This window comes from Mesoplodon bidens, assembly GCF_964165515.1.
Source record: "Mesoplodon bidens genome assembly, chromosome: 8".
In the NCBI taxonomy this organism is placed as follows: domain Eukaryota; kingdom Metazoa; phylum Chordata; class Mammalia; order Artiodactyla; family Ziphiidae; genus Mesoplodon; species Mesoplodon bidens.
The window spans coordinates 30,648,086-30,674,253 of NC_138165.1; the positions used below are offsets into that span (position 1 = coordinate 30,648,086).

At 40.7% G+C, this 26,168-nt stretch overlaps 1 protein-coding gene across 1 annotated transcript in view; it reads left to right on the forward strand.

The window, feature by feature from the left end:
- The window catches only part of STK39 (serine/threonine kinase 39), a 324,624-nt gene that overhangs the window by 253,705 nt on the left and 44,751 nt on the right, over window positions 1-26,168 (forward strand). The window contains exons 15-16 of the mRNA XM_081242627.1: window positions 11,735-11,787; window positions 15,922-15,990. Of these exons, the coding sequence (XP_081098753.1) occupies window positions 11,735-11,787; window positions 15,922-15,990 (122 nt within the window). The remainder of the gene's footprint in view (window positions 1-11,734; window positions 11,788-15,921; window positions 15,991-26,168) is intronic.

A 26,168-nucleotide genomic window follows, 5' to 3' on the forward strand; every position in this document is an offset into this window, starting at 1 on the left:
GGTGACCACCAATCTATTCTCTGTATTCATGAGCCTGGGTTTGTTTTGTTTGTTTTTTTTGCTTGTTTTGCTAATCTTTAATGTAGGTTTCCCTGGATTCAGTTATACATATAAATCAATAGGAAAATTATAAGAATAGGAAAGTTTAAATAAAGCGTGGTTCTTGCTGCTTTTGTGATCACCTAAGGTTTAAAGACTTTTGTTATCATCTACTCACTTTATATTTGTTGCAACTCTACTAATGTTCTTTTATGGCTGACTCTCTTGATTAGTAGCACAAATTCTTCAAAGCTTTAAGCAAAAAGTTATCCTTTCTCTGTTCTGAAGCAACAAAGTTTGGTGTTCAGCTCAGCACATGTGCAAGTTCTTGGCCAGACACAGAGCTTCCTTTTGAAGTTCAGACAGCCTGCAGCCCACCTGCCTTAGCAGCTAGTTAGCCAGCTCTCATGGGGAGGACATAAGTCAGTCAGTCAGTCTCCTACAGGTTCACAGCAGAGTGTTACCTCTGCTTCCCATGTATGTTTTAGCTAAAGTGAAAGATCTGTGTTTCATCAGCACACAGACCATCAGACTCCTTCCAGTACTTGCCAGAGTTCAGTCATGAAATCACCCATTGCGGTACTTGGCAAAGACACTCTGGGGGCATCAGGAAGCTGTCCACATAGCCATTCATTTCTCTAGATTCTTTGAGCTCCCTCTATTGAAGTAAATCATCAGGAAACAATGTACCTTGGCTATCTTATTTCAGCTCCCAGCAGAAATGCCATCATTCAGGTAAGGTTTAATATTGTGCCTTCAGCACATGGGAGAAAAAAAATCCCATCTTTTGCACCACATAGTTGAAGACATTTGTGTGAAAAAAAGTTTCTGTCTTTTACACCATAGATTTGAAGACATTACTCAGTGTCCCTGATAAAGGGGCTTTCATAAAAAATTTCTCCGTGGTATTAATGCCAAGGGGGGAAAATGTGCCTTGCATGTTTCCTTTTTGGTAAATTAAGAACTGTATCATGCAGTATTTCCTTTTTTTTGTCTTAGTTGCAAGCAAACAGAGCTAAGTTAGGTGCTCTGTTGGAGTACTTGACGTCTCAAGCATGTGTAATGTTCCCTTTAACTAATTTCTGTTATTTTTAATAATCAAATGTTCGGTTACATACTTGATTTATTTTGAAAGTACTTGCATCCTTTTTTGCAAGAATTAAATGAACCAAATCAATAGTTAGCAAGGGAGATGATACTTGGCCATAATAGAGTTTGTAGCATTTTGTGCCTTAAAGAAGTAAGCTTCCATTGTCTTGCAAATTTACTCATCCTGGAATCCTGTAAATATGTTCAGCCCCTCCCACCTCCCCACATACTATATCAAACTGCATAAATACACCTGCCTTGACCTGATGTCTAGAGCCCAATTGCACATTTATTGAATCCATGTCTTAGGGGTACCTTTATGTTTTTATTGTATAATTGACTTGGCATGTTGATGCAGGATCCTGATTCATTGAAGAGAGGTTTCTATCACAAAAACATTCATGAGTCTGGGTTTTCTGCAGTAAACTCTAACACACTTCAAACTTTCAGGCACAAATGTTAACAAAGGCTGCTTCTATACTTACATCAGTGGATTATAATCAAGAGGCATACACAAAACCCCTAAGTAAGAAGTGTGCTTAATATTTTTTTCCTGCTACTAAAACACGTGAACTCCAACTCGACTATGTTTCTGTTCTCACCAGCCCTACACATGAGCCAAGTTTTTGTGTGGTCACTGCATCTCCCTTTTGCCCTGTGGGTGAAAATGGGTTCAATAAATATGTTCGCTGGACATTCTGAATGCTGAAGAGGACTGCTGCCCATGAAATATGGTTCCACAATCTTGACAGGAAGCAGAGCCCTTACACAGTAATCTGTTTGCTCATGATTTACCACAGCTCAGATGTAACACAACTGATTTTGTACTGTGTAGGTCAAACATTATTAAAATTTTATGATTAGGCTCTGAAGAGAATATGACAAAAATGTTATTACCATTTAAAATTTTCTGGGTGGTAGGTACGTATGTATTTGTTTTGTTACTCTTTGCACTATCCTCTATGTCTGTCATGATTTTTGAAAGTATGTCCTGGAGAAAACCGGATCAGATGTGTTTGTTTAGGTTGGAGAGTGGATCGGGTTGGGGAGAGGAAACAGCTGTGTCCTCTTCTTGGCAGGCATGGAGATTTTCAAGAGGTTTCTGTTAAAGAACAAAACCTTAACCTAGTTTGGACTCTTTCCAGATGAAAACTATTGTTTGTAGACAGGAAAGGTGGTTATTTATGATAATTTTTTGCATGTGATTTATTCATAGGTGTCAGCCTGGTACAGAGCATCAGAAATTTCTGTATGCAAGGCTCTGCATAGGCACCTCTAATTTAAGTGTCTGCTGTATGAAATCATAGGCAGCCAGATTGTCTGCTCCCTGCAGGCTGCAAATCTAAAAGGGTCCTTCAGCATGCTCCACAGCAGTGGGAGGCTTCAGAGTCCTTAGCCTGTGGTTTTAGTTGCAGAAAAACTTGCAGACAACCAGCACATAAGGTCAAATTTTTTGGTATGTCAAGATACCTTATTTAAAGAAACCCGTGTCTGTGCGTGTGCACACATGTGTGCTTGCACATGTGCATATGCATATGTATGTTTGTCACTGCTCTTTTTTTTTTTTTTTTTTTGTGGTACGCGGGCCTCTCACTGTTGTGGCCTCTCCCATTGCGGAGCACAGGCTCCGGACGCGCAGGCTCAGAGGCCATGGCTCACGGGCCCAGCCGCTCCGCGGCATGCGGGATCTTCCTGGACCGGGGCACGAACCCGTGTCCCCTGCATCAGCAGGCGGACTCTCAACCACTGCACCACCAGGGAAGCCACACTGCTCTTTTGGTTAAAGGGAACACTATGATGTCCTGATCTATTTGACATTGATTATGAGCTACGTGGTGCTGCATGGCTTCATGTAGACTAGAATTCTGGATGCTACGAACTTATACTTTCTAGACTATAAGCATAATTCTGGGTGTCGAGGTATAATACTGAGAGGAATGTTCACTTTCACTTTTTAGGACACTCACTGGTCTAAAAGGCTCTTTTGAGGCAAGTCAAATGCAAGGCCGGGGGTTGGAGGGGAGAGGTAGGTATAGGACTCAGTTACTATTCTCACACTCCTGGAGCATATGGCTTGTGGTACATGGAGATACATACGTATAGGAGAGCTTTGGTTTCAGGCAGGCCTTTGGGGCACAGTGCTGGTGGGTACAGCGGTGGCTCTCCACCTTTACTTCTGCCACCACATCCATCCTACGTGAAACAAATTCCCATCAATAACACCTCTCATTTCATGCAGTAATTCTTAACTAGGGGCAGGGGGTTACTGGGGGAAAAAACTTCTTTCTTTAGAGATTGTGCCTCCATCCCCTGCCTGCAGCTTGGGAACCACCGGTGGAGAATAAAGAGCAGTCATCTAGGAATCTCAGTCCCTGGTTTGGGTGTCCTTTCTGCCATGAGTGGCTACTAAGATAGGGCTGACACCTAGTAGGTGATCAGTAAGGATTTAGGATTTAATGTTGAGTGAATTAACCGGCTGTGTAGTCTTAAGCAAGCCACTGAATCTCTGTGGCTTCTGTTTCCTCACCGGAGGAACGAGGGAAATGGATTAGATGACCTCCAGGGCCCCTTTCAGTTGTAAAATTATATGATTCTGTGATTAGACCTTTACCCCAGAGGAAGATTAATTTGACAGGAGTATGAAGGATGGATAGAGTGAGAGCCGAGAGAGGGGGAATGCTCCTTCCTCTGAATTAGTCTGATATTTCCTTCTGTGCTACTTTTTTTTTTTTTTTTTTTTGGCAGTATGCGGGCCTCTCACTGTTGTGGCCTCTCCCGTTGCGGAGCACAGGCTCCAGACGCGCAGGCTCAGCGGCCATGGCTCACGGGCCTAGCCGCTCTGCGGCATGTGGGATCTTCCCAGACCGGGGCACGAACCCGTGTCCCCTGCATCGGCAGGCGGACTCAACCACTGCGCCACCAGGGAAGCCCTATGCTACTACTTTTAAAGCACGTATTTACCTTGGGGTCTTCCCGGTGATTTTACATAGATCAGCTGTCATTCTCTGGGCAGATTGTAAACTCATTCAGGACTGGAACCATGACTTTCTGCCCACTTCTGTGTGCCTCAAAATTTAGGGCATCACAATGCCTGTTAGTGGCGTGAGGGAGCCACGTGGTGCTTTCACACAGTTCGTTTAATCTGTGAGGGAAGCTGAAGAAACTGCAGGTGAGGCAGGGGAAGCAGGTGGTGAGGGTCTGAACTGCAAAGTGAGCTTGGATGAGTCCAGGTGAGTCTCCAGCATTTACGGCAGTCTAGATAGCTGACTTAAAGACTCTGTTCTGGGAAAGCCCGGGGTGAGGTAAACGTGGCCTGGCCATAGGAAGCTTCTTTTTTCTCTTCCTGATTCTTTTGTCACTGGCCTTACGCTGTAGGTGTCCTTCAGCTTATCGCTACGTTGGCATTTTTCACATCTCATGAAATACAGCAGTTTTCTTCCTGGGCTACACATTCATCTACCAGAGGTCACACCCTGAGTAATAGCTCTCTCACCTTTTATGGCCCTTTTCCCTTCTGCTGTACATCTTTAGTTTTAGCAGCAGCTTTCTCTGTGTATATCTGCATGGTACCTGTGAGTGTGGGTAAAATACTCTTTGATCATTAAACCATTTATTCTCATGTGCAGCAGGTAATGGTGGTGACCTGCCCTTGGTCAGTAGTAGTGGAGTTTTAGAGAAATGGAGGACCTGAGAAACTTAAGGAAGGTATAGCCCACGGGTCATGGTAGGTGGCTGGTCATGGTGGGGAGACGGACAAGAGCAGGTCTCAGAGGGTCATGCTAAGGATTTGGAATCTTGCTTTAAGAATAAGGAGACGGAAATGGAGTTTTTCAGCAAGGGAGTGACCTGACTAGGTTTTCAGGTACAAGCTGACTGACTCCTCTGGAGACGGTGAGCTTGAATGTGGAGAGACCAGTTAGGAGCCCCTGCAGACTCAGGGCGGGGCTGATAGAGCCTCAGGTAAGGGTTGTGCGCTGGCAAAGACGATGTGTAATGTTTAGTAAGTTCTCAATCTAGTCCAGACGTGCTGTTCAGACACCTGCTTTTGGATATATCCTTTACCCTCTCTGAGCCTCCTCCATTTCCTCATCTGTAAAATAATGTGGGTAATAGTCATCCCTACTTGAAGGGTTGTTTTGAGCATGGAATGAGATGACACATGTGAAGCCCCAAGCACATACCAGCAGGTTGTAAATGCTATTAATTATTATTTTCCCCACCTCATAGTTGAGGAAACGGATTCCAGAGGCCAGACAAGTAGCATGTGGATCTGAACTCAGACCTCTCTCCACAGTTTCGCAGGATCACCTCCTTAGCACCTCGCTGCCTCCTGTTATGGAGAGGCGTCCTGTGTCTCTTCCTAAACCCATGGGAAAGGACGTCAGTTCAGTGCCAAGAGTAGGAAAGAAGCAAGCTGAGTGATGCTCCAACTGACTCCTAGCCCAACATGTTTGAAAGGTCCCCATCCTGCTCCCGCGAGGGGGAGACACTTTAGGGGTCCAGGAGTCCCTCTGGACTTCCTTGGACACCAGCAACTTTCCCCTCACCTGGAATGTTGTTGGCTAAGAAAATCCCCTGCTGCTTAGGAGGGAGAGGCCACCTCTGGATCCTGGGAAACACTGTACCTACTGCCCTTACAGGGATCCTGAGTGGTGTTAGTCCAACTACATCCTTCAACTTCAGAGCTTGGGGAACTGGTTGACTTTCAGCCTCACTCCAGAGCACCCTGTGATGGAGGGTATGCAGCGCCAATGACACTTAGGGTTTATGATGCCCTTTGACAATGAGTGGTCTTTGGACTTCTAAGCATTTTGCTTCCACCTGGTTCTTGGAGGGGTGCATGTGCCCCCATATATTTATTGGCATGGGCTAAGAGACATTCATGTGCAGCTGAGGAATGCAAACGGTTCTGAGCTGGCCTTTTAGTTTGGGAGCCCTCCCAAAGCAGTAACTCTTTCAGGTTATCTTGACATGGTAATTTAAGAGGTGCAGGAAAGTGCTACATCCTGTAAAATATATATTTCAACTGTCCGGACCTCCTGCACCTCCACCAGCAGGAAGGGTACGTGTTCACTCATGTGTTTGTCGTCACCACCCTCTTAGCCAGAGGCCTCCATTGAGTGTTCACTGTGTCCCTTGTAGATAAATTGAAAGAGCAAAAAGAAAACCCCTATGCATTCCAGTCTGTATCTTGGAACTTCTCACTTTGAATGGACATAAAAAATAAAATTTAACGAAATTAAGCCCCAATCCTGCTTCATCGTAACCAGGTGGTGCTGAGTAGAGGTTGCCCCCTTTCAATGGGGAATAAGTTTTCCAGCTGGCACAGTCCCCACATTTCCCCGGTTTTTGTTTTTTTGTTTTAAATACACTTTCTGCCATACTCCTTTAACGTTCCTGCAGTAGTGCTTTCAAATTGCTTGTGAGAGTATAAATTGATACAACTTAAATGAAAGGGAATTTGACAGTATCTAGCAAATTGTAAATATATGTATCCTTTGACCAAGCAATTTTCTTCTAGAAAATTTATTTTTTTTTTTTTTTTTTTTTTTTTTTTTTTTTTGCTGTACGCGGGCCTCTCACTGCTGTGGCCTCTCCCGTTGCGGAGCACAGGCTCCGGACACACAGGCTCCGCGGCCATGGCTCGCGGGCCCAGCCGCTCCGCGGCATGTGGGATCTTCCGGGATAGGGGCACGAACCCGTGTCCCCTGCATCGGCAGGCGGACTCTCAACCACTGCGCCACCAGGGAAGCCCTTAGAAAATTTATTTTTATACTCATATATTTGCCAAGTGACATAAGAAGATTATTCATTGAAGCATTGTTTATAATAGTGAAAGACTAGAAACAATCTATTCATAGACTGGTAACTGGTTAAAGAAGGATATGGCATACAACAGAATACTGTGTAGCTATATATACGAACAGAAAAGGATGAGAAAGCTCTCTGTGAACCTATACGGAGAAATTCCAAGGTATATTATTAAGTTAAATAAAAGGCAAGGTGCACCACAGCATATAGAATGCTATTACCATCTCCCACTTGAATTAAACAGGCTAGAGGGAACTCTGTATGTGTATTTGCTAGAGCATACGTAGAAAATCTCAGGAAGGATGCACAGAAAGCCTACAACATGATTGCCTCTGTGAGGTAGACCAGGAAGATGAGTGACAGGAGTTGAGAGGTCTAGATTTCATGGAATACCCTATTGTATTTTTTGATTTTTAAGCCATGTGATTGTATTACCTATTTTAAGAAAGAAATTTTTCTGCCTGAGCCCTGTAGGCATTTGCATCTGTGATGCAGTATATACTCCAATAAGGAATTAAGGGATTGTGCCTTACCAAGTTTAAGAGTTTGTTGTTTCGGGATTTTTTTTTAGGATTGAAAGAGTTTTTTTAATAAGAGTTATTAAAGGTCCCCTGGGTCTTGAAACTGTTGCTCTCAAGTTATTAACGTTTCCTCTGGAAAGTTGCACAGACATAGTGTCTGGCTTTAAATCATACCTATTTTCAGCTTCCCTTAAATCAGGAGTATCTTGTGCCATATCAATTAAAGTAAATGTACTTTGAATTAAAGGTGTTAAGTATGAGTCCAACAAAGATTAATTCTTTGTGAAAGGATGACCTTCAGTAGTTAGATCCAATTAGGCATTTTTCCAACTATATTTCACCCTGATGGGACAAGTCTACTACACACAATCAATCACTGATCTTTTCAAAGGTGGGTATTTTAGGTTCAGAGTCATAAAAGAATGACATGACTAGGCAACCTCCATAACTTGAGCCACTGTTGATGTAGATAAAGATTATGGATGTTGGGCATGTATTACTTTTGTAGGATTGATATGTAAAGAATAAGGATGTGCATGATGACATGTTGGGTATGGTTCTTTTTTTTTTGTATTTTTTAATTAAGGTATGTACATTGTTTTTTCAGACATAATGCTATTATTGCACACTTAATAGAGTACAGCATAGTGTAAACATAACTTTTATATGCACTGGGAAATCAAAATATTTATGCGACTCACTTTATTGCAATATTCCCTTTATTGCAGTGGTCCAGAACAAAACCCACGATATCTCCGAGGTCTGCCTGTGTATAAAGAGTTTTTTCACCTCTCCAGAACCAGTTTTTACCCTCATTGGGAATGTAGGTTCTAGACCCAGATCCACCATTACCTTGTTAGGTTTTCTTAAGCTATTATCATTTCTGGGTCTAAGTTTACTCCTTACAATCTGACCAGGAAGTGTGAGATGATTCCCAGGATCCCTCCAGTGTTCTGCCCCTTCACAGTTACTATTCCATTAACAGACTTGCCCTTTGACATATGTACAGTGTTTGGTTGCATCTCTGTGAGTGGTGTACATTGAAAAGCTGCCAATAAAATGAGTACAAAAATGAGCTACACTTTTTCTCAATCTGGCATCAATGTTGCTTTTGAGCCCCCAGGGTATGGTTCTTATACCTCTCTGCTCATGACCTTAGTAGAACCAACTAATTTAGACAAGCCTGATCCAAAGAAAAAGAGGAAAGGAACAAGGGCATAAATTATGGTCAAACCTAATTCCTTTTCTTTTTTTCTCCTTCTGTCATCTCATTATTCAACACACTATAAATTCTTGCTTTCCTAGTGATTATTTTTTCTTTTTGAATTGTTGTAGTCCTAACTCAACCTTTGCTGATGCACAACGCACAAAACCAAGGCTGTTAAATAAATGAATGCTTACTGATCTTTTTATAGTAACATGTAACATGTTGGGGAATATTTGTTTTCGCTCAAAAGTTAAAGGGAATTGACCATTTGTATTTGCATTAGATATTTCCAGTGTGGAATTGTTGGCCCTCACTCTGCCACTCATTAACTTTGTAAAAAAACCATTGAATGTACTCACCAAAAAATGGGAAACAAGTAACACCTGCTTTGTATATCTCAAAAGTTGATTATCAGGATCCAGTGAAATTTGGTATCAGTATTTCTCAAAGTGTGGTCCTGTAACCCCCCGGGGTCCTTGAGACCCTTTCAAGGAGCTTATGAGGTGGAAACTATTTTTATAATATTAAGAAAGTACTGGCCTTTTTCTCCCTCATTGTTTCACATACATACAGTAGAATTTCCAGTAACTGGCTACATGATATGTGATATTGCAGCAGATTGAATACCGAGGCAAATACAAGAATCCAGCTACCTGAAGACAGACATTACAGAGGTTTACAAAAATAGAAAGCAATGCATTCTTTTCACTGATTTGTTTTTCTTTTGAAAAGTAAAATAATTTTACGTAAAAAAAAAATTTTGGCAGGGGGCTTCCCTGGTGGCGCAGGGGTTGAGAATCCGCCTGCCGATGGAGGGGACGCGGGTTCGTGCCCCGGTCTGAGAGGATCCCACATGCCGCGGAGCGGCTGCTCCTGTGAGCCGTGGCTGCTGGGCCTGCATGTCTGGAGCCTGTGCTCCACAGCGGGAGGGGCCACAGCAGTGGGAGGCCCGCATACCGCAAAAAAAAAAAAAAAAAAAATTTTTTTTGACATTAATGTGTGATGGGCTAATTATTTTCATTTTCAAGTGAATTAATAAATATTTTAAAACTTAGCAGTTTTAATTCCTATACAGTAAATATTGATAGATACAACCGACATAAACAAAAGTTTCTTAGGGGTCCTTAATACTTTTTAAGAATGTAAAAGAGTCCTAAGACCAAAAAGTTTGAGAACTGCCGACAGATATGAAAACACTGTGTAATGTGCAGTGACATTGTAGTTTATTAAGAAAATTCAGGCAACATGCAGACAGCCCTTCCAGTGCAGGCACTGGTTGTTCATGGCCTACTCCACCTCCGGGGCAGGCTTGCTTTGCCTGGGGTCCAAGATGATCTCTGAACCATCTACAGTTGCCTGCAATTTCATGTGTCAGTCATGTGTCTGCTTTTTTAGCGGGAGCATTCACAATTTTCACAGTTTTCAGATTCTCAGAAGGTCCTGAAAGAAGCACAGCTATAGGAATTGCTAATGTCCGCTAGTTCCCATTCTGTCTTTGAGAGGAGTAGCGATAAAGTCGTGGTGCGGACACCCGAGAGGAGATGCTGAGGTTCCAGGTTCTCATGTCGGTAGCCTGGGCTTGATTGTCTCTGGAGTTCCTGACCCTTTACCTCTCTGGTTGTGGAAGGTATTAGACTTGGGTCAGCTTCTCCAGGCCCTGGGAGAAGGGCTTTCTCTCAGTTGGTACCATGCCTTTGTCATCATTCTGGGCCTCCTCACACTTGGTGTCATAGGATGTGGTAGGACATAAAGAACCACCATCAGGCTTTGGACCAAAAAGGGCCCATAGACTGACGTCATCAAGATTTCGGGCACTGTACCTAGAGACCAGGAGACATTACCAGAGTTCTAGAGTATCAAACTGGAGTATCAAAGGGTTTGATGAGACTTTCCTGGCACCGGAAGGAGGATGTTCAGGGCTTGGTATTCAGACCATCTCTGTCTCTGTCTCTGTCACTCTTGGCAGCTGAGCAAAGAGTTGAATGCATAAAGAAATTACTATTTCATGTGTCCTACTACAGTTTCTTAAAAGTTTTTTTTTAATTAACTTTAATTCTAGCATCTGTCGAGAGTTACTCATAATATTTTAGTGTTCTTATGAGAAAATAAAACCATTCTAATTATAACTCACTGGCCCTTACTATTATGTCTTGAAATTAATATGAATGGAAAACTCACATCTTAGATGCTTATTTGTTCCATATTTCCCCAGTGTCATTTGATATTTTGATTGAACGTACATATATGTGTCTATTGTAGTTTTATGTAAGCATTTTAAATTTCTTAAAAGTTTTGTATATTCAGTGGGCAATTTCATAGCATTCAGAGGTCCCCCTCTACTTATTTAGATAAAATTTTTAACAACAAAATACACATCTTATTCTGGACATTTTTGTTGTATGATTTAATGTATAGTGCTGTCGTGAAGTTTATCGCTAAGGCTATCTTCCTTGTTTGTTTCACTTTTAAAAATAATTTGAGGGGACTTCCCTGATGGTACAGTGTTTAAGACTTCACCTTCCAATGCAGGGGGTGTGGGTTCGATCCCTGGCCGGGGAGCTAAGATCCCACAGGCTTCACGGCCAAAAAACCAAAACAAAAAATAGAAGCAGTTGTGTGACAAATTCAATAAAAACTTTAAAAATGGTCCACATCAAAATTTAAAAAAAAAACTTAAAAAAGTAAAAATAATTTGATAAAATACTGTTTTCCCAGGAAAAATATGAAAAATGTATTGAATACTATTTATGCTAGACTAAAAGCTTCTGAAATTTTTAATTATGGAATTTAAGGTTACTGATTTAGTGTAGATTTTATAAAAGGAGCATTTAGTTTTGGAATTTTGTGATACAGTCATGTTTGTATAAGGTAAATTCAATCAGTTAAACAATATCTCCCTTTATTATTGTCATAACTGCCTCTTCCAGTGGAAGAAGTATTTAGAAGTAACCCCAAACTATTAAATGCTGTCTATACGTCAGTAGCATCTTGTAAAAATTGGAATACATTTAGTTTGGTTAAACTCTGCTTCATTAGATTTTAATGTGCTATTTGTTATGTATTTCAGGAACTCCAGAAAGGAACTTAATGATATACGATTTGAGTTTACTCCAGGAAGAGGTAAGTTTTAATTGCAGTTATCATTTTATTGCTACCAAGAGCATTTCAGAAATTAATTACAAGCATGTGGTTATAATTTGCTATTCAAAAATGAGTTCTCTAAAAACAAAGGAGGGAAGGAAGGAAGAAAGGAAGGATTTGCAATAATTGTGGGGAATCCAAACTGAACCCACTACTGACTGCATGAATTCCAGTGACACGTGCTGCACAGAATATACGCACTTATAAATTAGATCTGTTAGCTCGACCATGAAAAGAAGTGCTGGCGTGGTGATTCAGGGCCTAAAGGACATTATGATGAGTGTGATGAGATGCGCATAGCAGTCTTAATTAGGGTTGAGCAACAAACAGTGACATCAGACCAAAAGGTAGCATACTTTGCCTCTCTGTTGTCGGTTCAGATTACACGAAGCCTGTGCTGAGGAGTATCTGGGCCTCTACTTGCTGCAGGCACCGCTAGGAAACTTGGTAGGAACAGTGCTAGTCTTGCCGCTGAATATAATTTTACTATTTTGAGTAGTTATTAAAATAGTTTCAAGGCTAGACTGGTTGCTCTTTTAGCGCCTGGATGCCTGGAAGTCATCGAGCCATGTCCTGTTTCTTGGTGTCTCTAGCACCTGGCAGGTGCCTGGTATGCAGGAGAATCTCAAGTCGTTTAGGTTAATTATTGGATACAGGCTTTGGAGATCACGACATCAGTTGTTAAACAAAAATTGCTCTTTTCACTCTTTAGTTCATAACCAAAACAATCTAGAGAAGTGAAAACCAGATGCTGATGCTAAGACTGGAGCTGTTCACCTTGATCTCTGGTTTCAGACTTTTATATACATGAAAACAGCCTCGATGTCTCATTAGTCTTATACATTTGAACATATTAATATATGTAAGCTAATAGCATTCTCTAATTATTTTATGTATTAGAACTCCACATAAATTTTTATTCAATTAAATAAATTGTATTTGCTAAAATTTTGAAAACCCGAAACTTTCTAGCTTGATAGCTAGTCAGTCAGTTAACTGCTTGACCTCCCTGCTATTATCAACTGTAAGAAGACACAAACTCAAATGCTTACAGGAGCCAAAGTGAATGGTGGGAACTTCAGAAAACCAAAGAGTTCTGTCTAAGTACATTCAGGTTCAGTGCCCACCAAACAAAATATGTTCCTGGGCCATAGGTGGTCCATCATAGATTCATTGGCCCTGATGTCTAGTCCCCTGTAAACACAAAGATTTCATGATTTCCAGTATATTTGAATTAAACATATCTTTTTACAAAAGAAATGTGAATAAGGCCCTAGTGAACTTGCTAACTGATCTTTCTTTCTGGGGACAATCTTTGACAATTTAGAGTCAGTCTGTGAAATTGAACGGTTGCCGGTTGCTGTTATCAAAAAGCTGTTTTGTCATGATATAAAGATATTGAGCAGCCAATACTGTAATAAAATCTAGCAATTATATAATAAATGTTTCAAGTATAGTAAGTAAAAGAATTCTTATTTTAAGGGTTTTTTTTTTCATCTGATTGTTTAAGATTGACAGTGGCAATAAGAATCAATTTTAATTTCAAAGGTACCAAAGAAATGAATTTCTGAGTTGAGGATTGCTGGGGATAAGATGGCCTTATCAGCATTACCTGGCCCTTTGTGCTAGCTTTGGCAGCCTCATTTGCCATGGTTAGATTCAGAGTCTCTGCTTTTGTTGCCCAGACAGAAACCATAGTGCTGGCTTCCTGATGATAGCTGGCCTTCCCTGGGGAGCGAGCACAGCCGTTTAGTTTCAGAAACACCATAGCTATGTCACTGTACCTCTGGGATTACTGATGCTGTCTGCATTTGAGATGTTCTTTGCGCTCGATCTGTGCATGAATACCATGTGTACTATGTCTCTGGTGTATACACACATAAATATACACGTCATTGAGTGTATAATATGAACATATCAAATATTCTGTCGTCATTTGAGGGCAAGCCCTTTGTGTTTACTATGTTGCTGTAATGATCTAGAAAGCAGAGCGTACGTGATTATTTATGATTATTTAACCCATTTACACATTAGGAATGTCAAGCAGCTTAAAGAAAAATAAATTACCAATTACCTTCAAGTTTGTGTTCTAAACTATTACTGATATGTTACTTAACATGCATGAAAAATAACTGCTTAATGGCACACACACACAAGGAATATTTCCATTTTTGACCAACCAGCACAACCCTTTTGCTATTTTAATATGACTCATTTGGTACCCAAGAGTCCTGAAAATAGTCAGAGATGCTGTACACTTTGATCATTTGGGCACGTTAATTTGCTTCCGTACTGCTTTAGTGCTAGCCCTCAGTGTGACTTTGTTGATTATTCCATTTTCAACTACTTTCTTTGATTATAGCTCCTTACTCAAGTGTAAGATCTTACTGATAGTTTAGAGATAGTGGTAACACATCCAGTTGCTTTAACAGACGATCAGTCAGTAGAAGTGTAACCACTGACTACTCTGTGCCCGCTGTCTATGAGGCAGGCACTTTAATTCAATAGGCTCCTTTTCCTGAAGTTTCTAGTGGCATCCAGGAAGATGGCGATTGTGAGGCTGAATGTTCTAGCCGACCTTTTAAAGCTACATCATTTTCAGAGTAGAGCCTTTCATTATGCTACCCTGGGTTCCATGCTATGAGAGGTTTTATCTCTGAGAGAATTTTATAAGGTGTTTCTTGTACTTGTAACAATAAGGACAAAGCCCAAGATAAGCCCACCTTTCATGGAATTTCATTGTTTAGTAAGATTCCTATGTTTTTCTTTTCCATTTCCTTCATTCCATTTCACTGAATGAATAAAATGATAGAATACCACAGTTTCTCTGAAAGTACAAAGAATATATATCAGCTCTCAAATTTTTATTGGAGATTTAGGAAATAGGGCCATGTATGAGAGGGAGAAAGAGCACAAGGGTGTAAGGAGCATTTCACATGATCTTTGGCTGCCTCATCATCATCAATTACCATTTGTTGAGTAATTACTATGAGTCAGACACTGGGCTAATAAGCACATTAAAGCCCAGTGTGAAAGATAATTGTACCTTCAACTATGTGGTCATACAGGTACACACACACACACATACACACCCTACACACACTTGAGCCCACTTACATAATCACCACATGCGAAACACAGACTAAGCAGGGAAACCCAGTCTGTGTTGAGGGCAGGCTTTGGCATAGCAAACTGCAATTCAGTTTAGGTGCTTGTTTGATTCAGGAGCTATGCTTTCCCAGTTTCTTCTTATCCAGCTATAGTATTGGCTATTTGTGAGTATATCAGGCCACCATGGAGACCATGTCATCTCCCTTGTGAAAACATAGGGTTCATAACGGTTCTTTGAGCACATGGCAATTTATCAGTTTCCCTTTACAAAGTCTTCAAACAGACTTCTTACTATTATCGTGTTCGTGTATAACCTCGATTAAGTAATTTCAGTTATATTCACTTGCTACAGCCTGTTCAGTCCCATCTTTATGAGATTGCTAACTCCTGTCACTTATCATTGAGAAACTACATTCTTTTATCCAACCACATTTTCTAAGAGAATGAGTCTGTTGCTATCAAATGATCAATGTCATGTTAAAGGATCTTCTTAATAGCATAAATTTAAATAGCTCATCTTAATAGTCCAACAGGCTCATAGGCTGTTTGTACCAAATATAAGGTTGTATCAAGTGCTACATCTTCAACCTTTGCCATAAATTCTAACTCAGTAGCTACTAATGATAGAAAAGGATTGATGGTGGCTGGTGTTTACCTTGGCAAGAAAGAAAAGCAGTGTTCATAGGGAACAGTTATGAGCTAACTTCTAGAGGGGCATTTGAGAATAATTCAGATAGTAGACAAAGGGTAATAGTTTTTTGGTTCAACAAAAATGAAACAATAAGTTTGTAAAACTTCTGTTGAATAAAAAGCAGGATGCAGATTGTACGTGGCAAATGTATTTCACATTGCTTCTGATTTTTCCTCCTGATAGAATCTGAATTGTTGAATTGAAACACACATGGATGATTTTTTTAATGAATAATATATATTTTACATTTTACTGGACTGTTGGTTTTTATTGTATGGTTACTGATACACCTTCATTTCACGTTTGGGCAGATACAGCAGATGGCGTTTCTCAGGAGCTCTTCTCTGCTGGCTTAGTCGATGGTCATGATGTAGTTATAGGTAAGTCACTTTTTAATGCATATAGTGTCATTTTGTTGATACATCAAATGGAAATGCTCTTAGAAACAAAAGTTTTCATAAAGGAATAATTCTGTGAATTTCTGAAAGTTTCTTGAATTCTTATCTTTTATGTGAAATAAGTATATCTAAGAGTCATATTTAACTTCCTGTTTCAAAAGCTCTTAATGTAATTCTGTCCCATTTGTCTGGACGTGATTTATCCAATGCAGAATGTCACTTATTGGAGATAAAACAAAGAACCTAGAAGACTGAAATGTCCATGACATAGCAAACCCAAGATACTATAAATTCCATGCAGCAAAGTACAGGAACTTCTGAGGTCCTTTGTCTGAGTTTCTCTATTCTTTTACCTAGCTCTTAGTAAGGTTCATTCATTATAAAGTTTTAAGGTTGGCTAGGACTTAATGATCATTCAGGCCAGTTCTACCATTGTGTAGACAAGGAAGCGAATTCCTAAAGTGATTCAGTGGTTTGTCCAGGGCCATGCAGCTGGGTTGTGGCAGAATCACCACACTTTGAGACCATGGCTCTTTCTACTACTTTTAGAATCAAGAAAAAGCTGCGTGGAAATAGGGGAGCCTGCTAGCTCTAGGCATGCTGATAGGAGCAAGAAATGACTGCTGGCCAAGCGAGGCAGAAAAGCTGTAAGAGGCAGACAGTGTCATCTAAGAAAAAGCATAGCCTGATTCTACCTAGGGTGAGGGTGAAGGGCTCCACACTCTTCAGCAAATTCTGAGTTTATGAAGATTTTATAATGTAGCCTATTACTGCATATTGGTAATGATGACCCTAAGTAATAAGGATGAGTTAATGTTAATTATGACATTATGTTCATTATATTGTTAATTACGTATAATATAATTATAATAACACTATAATAGTATTATGATAAAACTTTCTTTAAAAATATTAAAATCAAAACCAATCCTTGAAATAGCTTGGGCCCCTTAAATGATATGTTTTAACTTTAAAAAAAATCACTTACTTGAAATAAATCCTTCCCCAATAATACTGGAGTGTGTCACTAAGAGGGAGCTTGAGGCAGATATACTTATCCATCAGAATAGTTTGTTCTTAGAAGCTCTGTAATATACATCATTATAAAGTGAATTGTTTGGGCTTCCCTGGTGGTGCAGTGGTTGAGAATCCGCCTGCCAATGCAGGGGACACGGGTTCAAGCCCTGGTCCGGGAAGATCCCACATGCCATGGAGCAACTAAGCCCGTGCACCACAACTACTGAGCCTGTGCTCTAGAGTCCACAGGCCACAACTACTGAAGCCTGGATACCTAGAGCCCGTGCTCCGCAACAAGAGAAGCCACCGCAATGAGAAGGCCGTGCACCGCAACGAAGAGTAGCCCCCACTCGCCACAACTAGAGAAAGCCCGCGCGAAGCAACAAAGACCCAATGCAGCCAAAAATAAATAAATAAATTTATTTTAAAAATAAATAAATAGGGCTTCCCTGGTGGCGCAGTGGTTGGGAGTCCGCCTGCCAATGCAGGGGACGTGGGTTCGTGGCCTGGTCCAGGAGGATCCCGCATGACGCGGAGCAGCTGGGCCCGTGAGCCATGGCCGCTGAGCCTGTGCGTCCGGAGCCTGTGCTCCGCGACCGGGGAGGCCACAGCACTGAGAGGTCCGCGTACTGCATGCATGCATGCATATGTGTGTGTGTGTATATATATATATATATATATATATATATATATATATATATATATATATATATATAAAGTGAATTGTTTTATGTAAATAAGAGTAACGGGGTTTAGTGGGAGATTGGAATTCTGACTAAAGAGTCAGTATCTAATATGTTATTGGTATACAAATATTCATAAATATAGATACAAAGATACCTTTGTAATTAGAAAAAAGTAAGCTTTTCCCGATTAATTACACATGAAGTGTACACATTGGCCTCACAAGGGAGCTCTGTTTCCTTTGCCAAGTGGTACATGTGTAAAGAGATAGAGACATATTTTAAAGGAAAGTGACATACATCATGCACATGGACATACAGGTGTGTGTATATATTTCCTTGTATATTGTCTTTCATACTTTACTTTAAAACCTTGTGAGGTCCCATGGCCAGCTGAGTTCTTCCCTCAGTTTTCTGATCAAATGTGAGGGGAAGTTGAGTAATAAGATCAATTCAACTTCGGCTTCTATTGTATAAATAAGTTCCATCTCAGAATTCTTTATGTTAACAGTTGATAAACATAGATTCTCTCATTTGAAAAAATGAGCACACACCTCTGTGTCTTAGTTTACCTGAAGAAATAAGGAGAAAAGTTAATGGCTAGATCAAGATACCCTGTAAGGTATTGATATATTTTCCTTAAAGAGAGCTATGGTCTATACCCAAAGCAGCCAGAATTTAAAATTAATTAACAAATAAAAAATAATTTAAAAACGCCCACTAATGTCTCCTATTAGGCAAAAAAGTTGAGGACCACATGGTCTTTTGATTTGAGGTCATCGTGGCAGGGGGTAAGGGCGCAGGAAGAATGAAAGAGATTCGTGGAGAAGTATCAGGTCACATCTGTATTTAAGCATGATCTTGCTTCAGGCCTACCGTCAAATTTAGTGTACTTCTTTTTTTGGTCCAGGCTCAGCTGAATCTAAGCTAGAGGATTTTGGATTGTTGAGTTTTTTGAAAGTGGAAATTAAGGCATAATTCATGTTCAACTTATTGAGTGTGATTTAAATAACCAGAAAGCTTGGGGCTTCCCTGGTGGTGCAGCGGTTGAGAGTCCGCCTGCCGATGCAGGGGACGCGGGTTCGTGCCCCGGTCCCGGAGGATCCCATATGCCGAGGAGCGTCTGGGCCCATGAGTCATGGCCGCTGAGCCTGCATGTCCGGAGCCTGTGCTCCGCAACGAGAGAGGCCACAACAGTGAGAAGGCCCGCATACAGCAAAAAAAAATAATTAATTAAAAATAAATAAATAAATAACTAGAAAGCTTCTGTTTTTCTATGCTGTATTTATTCTTCCCCAAATTTTTCATTTTGCCTTTTTCCCCTTCTTAGAGCTGAAGTGTAGAGTGTTGGAGTTAGAGTGAGCATGTGCACTTGTTCCTTATCTAGCAGTACTGACCATGCCTCACAGGGACAGCTCACCTAAGAGTTACAATGTCTGCATATTTCATTTGATCATCACATCAATTCTATAAGGTAGAGAGGACAGGTTTTAATCAGTATTTTATGGACAAAAAAGGGAGGTCAAAAGAAGTTTCTGGGTTATTATAACTTGTCATAGTCCCTGAACTTGGATCTTGTGACTCCAAGCCCAGAGCCTAATCCTGAACCTGACACTCTGTGTACAATTAATCCAATATCTTTAGCCTTGAAGAACGGACCTAGATAATTTTAACTGGTTTCGGTGTCTCCTGGAAAAAAAAAAATAGCTTGCCCTTACCTGTTTTTCCTGTATCAGTAGATGATCTATATTTTAAGTGTTGACTATTTGACAGATGAAATGTGTTTAATTCTGTCCCCTCTAACCCATTTTAGCCCCTCCTGCATCACTTACCTCCCTCTTTACTAGATTTGTCCCGCCAGCACATGGACATGTTTTTGTCTCCCATTCTAAAGCCCTCTCTTTACTCCATCTCCCATTACAGCTACTTCTCTTCATCCCCTTGCAACTGAAGTCCTCAAAAGAATTGCCCCTGACTTCAGTTCTTCTTCTACCACTGTCTCTCTTTTTTTTTTTTTTTTTTTTTTTTTTGCGGTTTGCGGGCCTCTCACTGTTGTGGCCTCTCCCGTTGCAGAGCACAGGCTCCAGACGCGCAGGCTCAGCAGCCATGGCTCACGGGCCTAGCCGCTCCGCGGCATGTGGGATCTTCCCGGACTGGGGCACGAACCCGTATCCCCTGCATCGGCAGGCGGACTCTCAACCACTGCGCCACCAGGGAAGCCCTACCACTGTCAACTTCCTCACTCCACTCAGACTATTTTTTCCAAAGCCATGTCTGGGGAAGGCACACCCTTGGTAGATAAAATGGCAAGTGCAAAGATAGATGTGGCCGGAGTGGAGTAAGCAAGATGGAGGGAGAGAAGATACATGATCTGTGAATGACTGCCTGCCATGCTCCTAAATCCAGTGGTTAATTCTCAGTGACCTGTCAGCAGCATTGGGCATAGTGGACAATGCCTTGCTCCATAAGTGTTTTCATTTGGTTTTTAAGACTCCATTCTCTCTTGGTTCTCCCACCTTATTTATGCTTCCTTCTTAGTCTTTTTTGTTGGTTCCTCCTCATCTCTCAGACCCAGAAATATTGACCTGTCCAGGGACTCTTTCCCTGGATTTCTCCTCTTTTCTCTAGTCACTCACATCCTTGGTGATACCATCTGGTTTCATGGTATTAATGCCTTCCACTCTCTAACTCCCACATTTATATCTCCAGCACAGACCTATCCTTTGAATTCCAGACTCATACATTCAGCTCTCTTTTTGGCATCTTCACATGGAAGGCTAATCACTATCCCAGGTTTAATTAACATCTCCAAGAACCAGCCTCTGTTTTTCCTCCCGATCTGCCCCTCCAGCAGCCTTGTACCCTAAGTTGATGTCAGCTCCATCTTTTCAGGTGCATAAGCCCAAAACCTAGGAGTTGTCCTTGACTTTTCTTTCTCTCATAGTCAATATCCAGCCTATCTAAATGTACTCAAGACCCAGCCATTATTCACCATCTCCCATCCTGTTTCAAACCCCTCTCATCTCTCAGTTGCATTATTGCCTTCATCTAGTCACTGGTCTCCCTGCTTATGACTTTGCCTCCTTTCAGCCTATTCTCATCACAGCAGCCAGAGAGATACAAGTAAAACATAAGTCAGATACCAAAGGCCACACATGTTATGATTCCATGTATATGAAATGACCACAATATGCAAATCTGTAGAGTCAGAATGTAGAGTAGTGGTTGCCAGGGCCTGAGAGGGACAGGGAAAAGGGGAGTGACTGCTTAGGGGTCTTGGGCTTCTCTCTGCAGTGCTGAAAGCATTCTGGAATTAGAAGTGGTGATGGTTGTACAACCTTGTGACTATACTAAAAACCACTGAATTGTGCCCTTTAAAAGGGTGAGTTTTATGATATGTGAATTACATCTCAATAAAAAAATGTGAGCGAGATCACATTAATGCTTTAAATAAAACTCTGATAGCTCTCCATCCCACATCTCAGTGGCTTACAATCCTCTATATGGTCTGTCCCCTGTCATTTCTCAGACCCTTCCCTCTCTTTGGCTCTCCCTGTTCCCCATTTCACCCCAGCCACACTGGCTTTTATACTTGGGATGCTCCTTCCCCAGGTACACCTGGGTATCTCCTAGTGCTTAAATGCTGCCTCTCAAAGGGGCCTTCCCTGCCCGGCCTACTTAGAATTGCAACCCGCTCCCAACTCTCTACCCCCATCCTTCCTTAAGTACTTTACCTAGTCTCTCCCCATCTAATAGGCTATATTCCATTTATTCATTATTTAACTACATAGGATTTTCCCTTGAGCATAAGTTTCTTGAAGGTCAGGATTTTTGTTTTGTTAAGTGCTATTTTCCCAGTGCCCTAAACTGTACATTTCATATAGTAGCCACTCAGTAACTTGTTAGAGATAAACAAATACTACCTTGAAATATAGAGGTATCTCGTTAACACTTTCTCAAGAAGGCTATTTTAAGTATAGGGTTCAATTATTTTAAGAATCTTGCTTTCAAGAGTACAGAATTCGAGTGGCATTTCACAAATATGAAATACATTCACTTGACAAAGTTTGCACCAAGAATAGTCCAGTTCATTTGAGAACATTGGCACGTAGTGGTCTGAGTGATTTCTTGTGTGTGTATTTTTTCAGTTTCCAATAATATAAAACAGCTAACATTTAAATAGATTAAAAAATCCTTTTTTTCCCCCACCAGAATTTCCTCTTGAATCAGAGTAAATGCTTAGGGCAATATTAAAAAACTGAATAAAGCAATGGTATATGTTATGGTGCACTGAGGGTTATGACTTTTACTATAATGTGGCAAACATAACGTTACAAAAAAATTTTCAGTATCCAGCTTCAGGGTAATCTGCCTTTAGTGCCAACCTTCACAAAGCAGAATTTAGACTGAAGGAGCAGTTTAGTGACATGGAGTGATTGCTTTCTCACACAAGCAGAGCAGCACAGAAATTAATTGCAGCATTTGTAGACTGAAATCATAAACCCACTTCAGTTGTGCTTCAATGCAGCACTACCTTAGGCAAGAAACAGAAAATATATCTAGGCCTTGTGTAAATCAGAACTAAGAATGACAAGGCCTCCTGGGTGGGTGTTGGTTTAAAAAGTAAGTTAACTTTGCAAGATGCAGAACCTGATGCATGTATGAATTTGCTTCTCTTGCCTTGCTGGGATGGCTGACAAAGAGACCAGATGTGAGTCCTTGATCCAGTTGTTTCAAAGAGGGACCCTCAGTAAGGCAGCAGAGATACTTGGTCCCTTTGCCTCCTAGTTCAGAAACAGCCCATCAGAAGTTTTCTCAGCAGTAGAAGCAGAGAGGAGAGAAAATTAAAAACAAATTCATGTAGAAAAGAAAGCAAAAGTTCTGAATTCTCTTCACGCCTTATGCTACGTGATACTTTTGAGTCTCTGTTGAATGAGTGTTAGGACCTCAGCAGTAGAAGGAACGCTGATGCGTGTGTTAAGCTAGCAGGTTACCTCTCCTCCTTCAGTCTCCAAGGCCCGATCCAGGGTCCAAGATTTGACAGTGAGTGAATGTGGGAGAGGAAGCCGCTTGGCAGCTGCCTTTTGAGAAGGTGCCTCCTGACTGCTCTTTGTTGGGTTTTTACACCACCGTTTCCTGGCCTTGTAACATATGTCTTTTTTTTTTTTTTTTCCTTTAAGTGGGTTGAGAACCAGATGTTGGAATTTCTGTGTCCTGAGAAGGGAGCTCTGTTTCTGCATTTATTTGTACAATTTTCCTTTGAGGGATTTTGTGCCTAGGTAACTAGTTAGCATTGCCCTGGAGCTAATATTAGCGATATATATTCCCATAAGCTCTCTCAGTGGACTTTCGGACATTCTTCTTATGTCCCTGGCATGCTGTTTTCCTGCACACGGAGAATCCTTTTCAAAACCTGTCTGCCCTCAAAGATTCACTGTAAATGCCACTTCCAGGAAGTCTTCTCTGATGCTCACCCCCTCCCTAACGAAATCTAGAGGACAGGTTTTTCTTGTCCTGAACACCAGAGAACTATTTTTACCTTTAGCAACATGTGTCTTTCATCCTTCTCTGCTCCTGGCGCCCACCTTCTCTTTGTGAGGAGGTTGAGTGCACCTTTAGGGCAAGGCCTGTTTTCTATTTTTTTGAATCTCTACCATCCTTGCCACACATAGGCATTTCAATATGCTTATGGATCAATGAATAAATTTAATTCCATTTGGGAAATTTAACACTGGAATAGTTCATGAATTGATGACCTGGGCAACACAAATACTATTGCACCCTCTCAAAACTGAAGAGTAATTCACCATGAATGATTTCTCTCTCTCTCTCTCTCTCTCTCTCTCTCTCTCTCTCTCTGCCCACCTTCCCCTTCTTTATCTCTTTCTTAAGAATTGACTTTTCACATGACTTGAGTCTTGCCTCTTGGGTAGGAAATGTGGTTGGTCTCGAAGGCCTTCTGTCTTCCAGTGCTTGCTGGGGTTGTCTCAGAAGTATAGACTGTGAGATGGCCTGCATCAGAATCTTACCTTGGGTATGTATTTAAAATGCACATTTCTTGATTCCAGCCTAGAGTTACAGAATCTGGAGTCTTGGGCATAGAGGGTGGAAATTTGCATTTTTAACAAGCATCCCAGGTGATTCTTAAACACAGTAGAATTTTGTGGCTACTTCTTCAGTTCTGCTTGTGGTAACCTTTGGAGACTGTTTTAGCTCATTTTATCATCTGTATCTCCTTTTCAATCTCACTAATCTCCTTTGTTTTTCTGCCTTGATTCTCTTCTCCCTTTAGGAGTCTCTTTTAAAACTGTGCCAGTTAACTTTTAAGAACTGTGTGTGTATAAATGGTGTAGATGCGTGGAGGAGCCTCATCGGTATAAATTTTTACCATAATGAGTCATTACAGTTTTATTAAAACTACTATTGTTGCTTGGGGTGCAGTAGATCCTCCAGGTGGCCTTCACCTTTTATGTTTCTCTACAATGGCAACGTATCTTTAGGCTCCAAAGTACGCAAGCAACAGAATATTTGCTCGATCATGAGCATATGGTTGGATGTGTGAAGTGCTTTGTTCCCCCAGCTATAGCCAGGGATATTTAAGTCTGTTGTGAGAGATCCAGGATTTATTGAGCAGCCGTGCACTTTTACAATGCAAGTCTTGGAAAAGAGTGAACATATTCTCTCTTACATTCAGTTCAGTGATTATGCTGTGATGTTTATTGATGTTGAAATTCAATGAAAGAAAACTTTCATTAAAAAATAGTGTCTCTATTAAGCAACTGTACTGTGATTTTTAAATGGTGACAGATAATTTGAAAAAGGAAGAAAATTTGGTAAGCCCTTCCTGGGTTTAGACAGGCTTAGTGTTAGTTAAATGATGTCAATAAATACAGTCGAGTGATTCCTGATTAAAAGTTGTCTGTATGTTAAGTTTAATAGACTAGGGAATTAGGGAATATAAGTGGCTTGGGAGAACTACTTTCCTTGTATATATTTACTAGAAATAAATGTTGAACAGTTTGATATGGCACAGGGTTACCATTTTCAAAAATGTGCTACTGCCCATTTGATTGTAGCTCATTGCTCCTGGTTTTCCAAATACCACTTTTTTCTTTAAAAAATCCTTATTGAGGGCTTCCCTGGTGGTGCAGTGGTTGAGAGTCCGCCTGCTCATGCAGGGGTTACGGGTTCGTGCCCCGGTCCGGGAGGATCCCACATGCCGCGGAGCAGCTGGGCCCGTGAGCCACGGCTGCTGAGCCTGCGCATCCGGAGCCTGTGCTCCACAACGGGAGAGGCCCCAACAGTGAGAGGCCCGTGTACTGCAAAAAAAAAAAAAAAATCCTTATTGAGGTATTAATGCCTAAGTAGGAAAATTTATTTTTAATTTTAATATGAAAAAATAGTATACAGAAATTATTTTAAAATATTTACAAGTGATAGGCTGGACCATCTAATATATATAAAAAATGTACCATGCATTAGATGACTGACCATCTCATTCAGCATTTGTACTCTTTGGAAAGGTGGTAGAATCACAGTTTTGCTGTTTAAATATTTAAAGAGCTGTTTGCTCTGTCGAACACTGGGAGCCAGGCCTGAATAAATATGCAAAGAGCAAGCATGTACACATACACACACTCAGCATTAATTTGGTCACAGGCCTAAAAGTTAATATATTTTTTAAGTTTGTTTAAGTGCAACAGGAAGACAGATAGACTGAAGTAAACTACAGTTTTTGTTTAACAAAGTATCATTTTTATAGTCTTTTTGACCATACTCCTCCTGTCCCCCAAAATTCAAGGAAATTAAACATAAGGAAAGTTTTCCTAGCAAACCAAATCAGAACCCTGAAAGAAGCTGCCTACTCCTATGATTGAACCCACTGCCAGCCTTAGCCACCTGCTCTGCTTACTTATCTGCAGATTCCAATGGAAAATGATTGACTATCCTGATAAGGGTTGGCAGACTTATTGTTTACAAAGACATCTGATTTGGGGGGTGTGAGGGTGATTCAAAATTACCTTTCAAAATGTGGTCAAAGGTTATTTCCAGGAAGTTCTAAAAAGCATAAAATCTGTAATTTCCCCCAAAGGTGTTCTCAGTTTCTGTATCCCATGATTATGAATCAATACATCAGTAGACCACACTGTAAGCTCTGATTTTCTAATTAACTTTGTCACTTTTTATTTAGTTAAGAGTTGTGGATCCTCTTTAAAACCACTGATAAAGATAGACTCCAGTTAAAATCTGTGTTTAATTTCACTTAAGTGAAACAAGAGCTTGCTAGTGGATTAGTTTTAGACATCCACTGTCAGAGTCTTGCTTTTTTCAATTACTTTAAATTGTCCTGTTTTAATTTATGTTGATCTGTCTTGTAAGTCTAGAATCAGATACGCCTGAGGATTACATTCAATCCAGCCAAACTTTCTAACTATAGTATTACAATAAACCCCAAATACC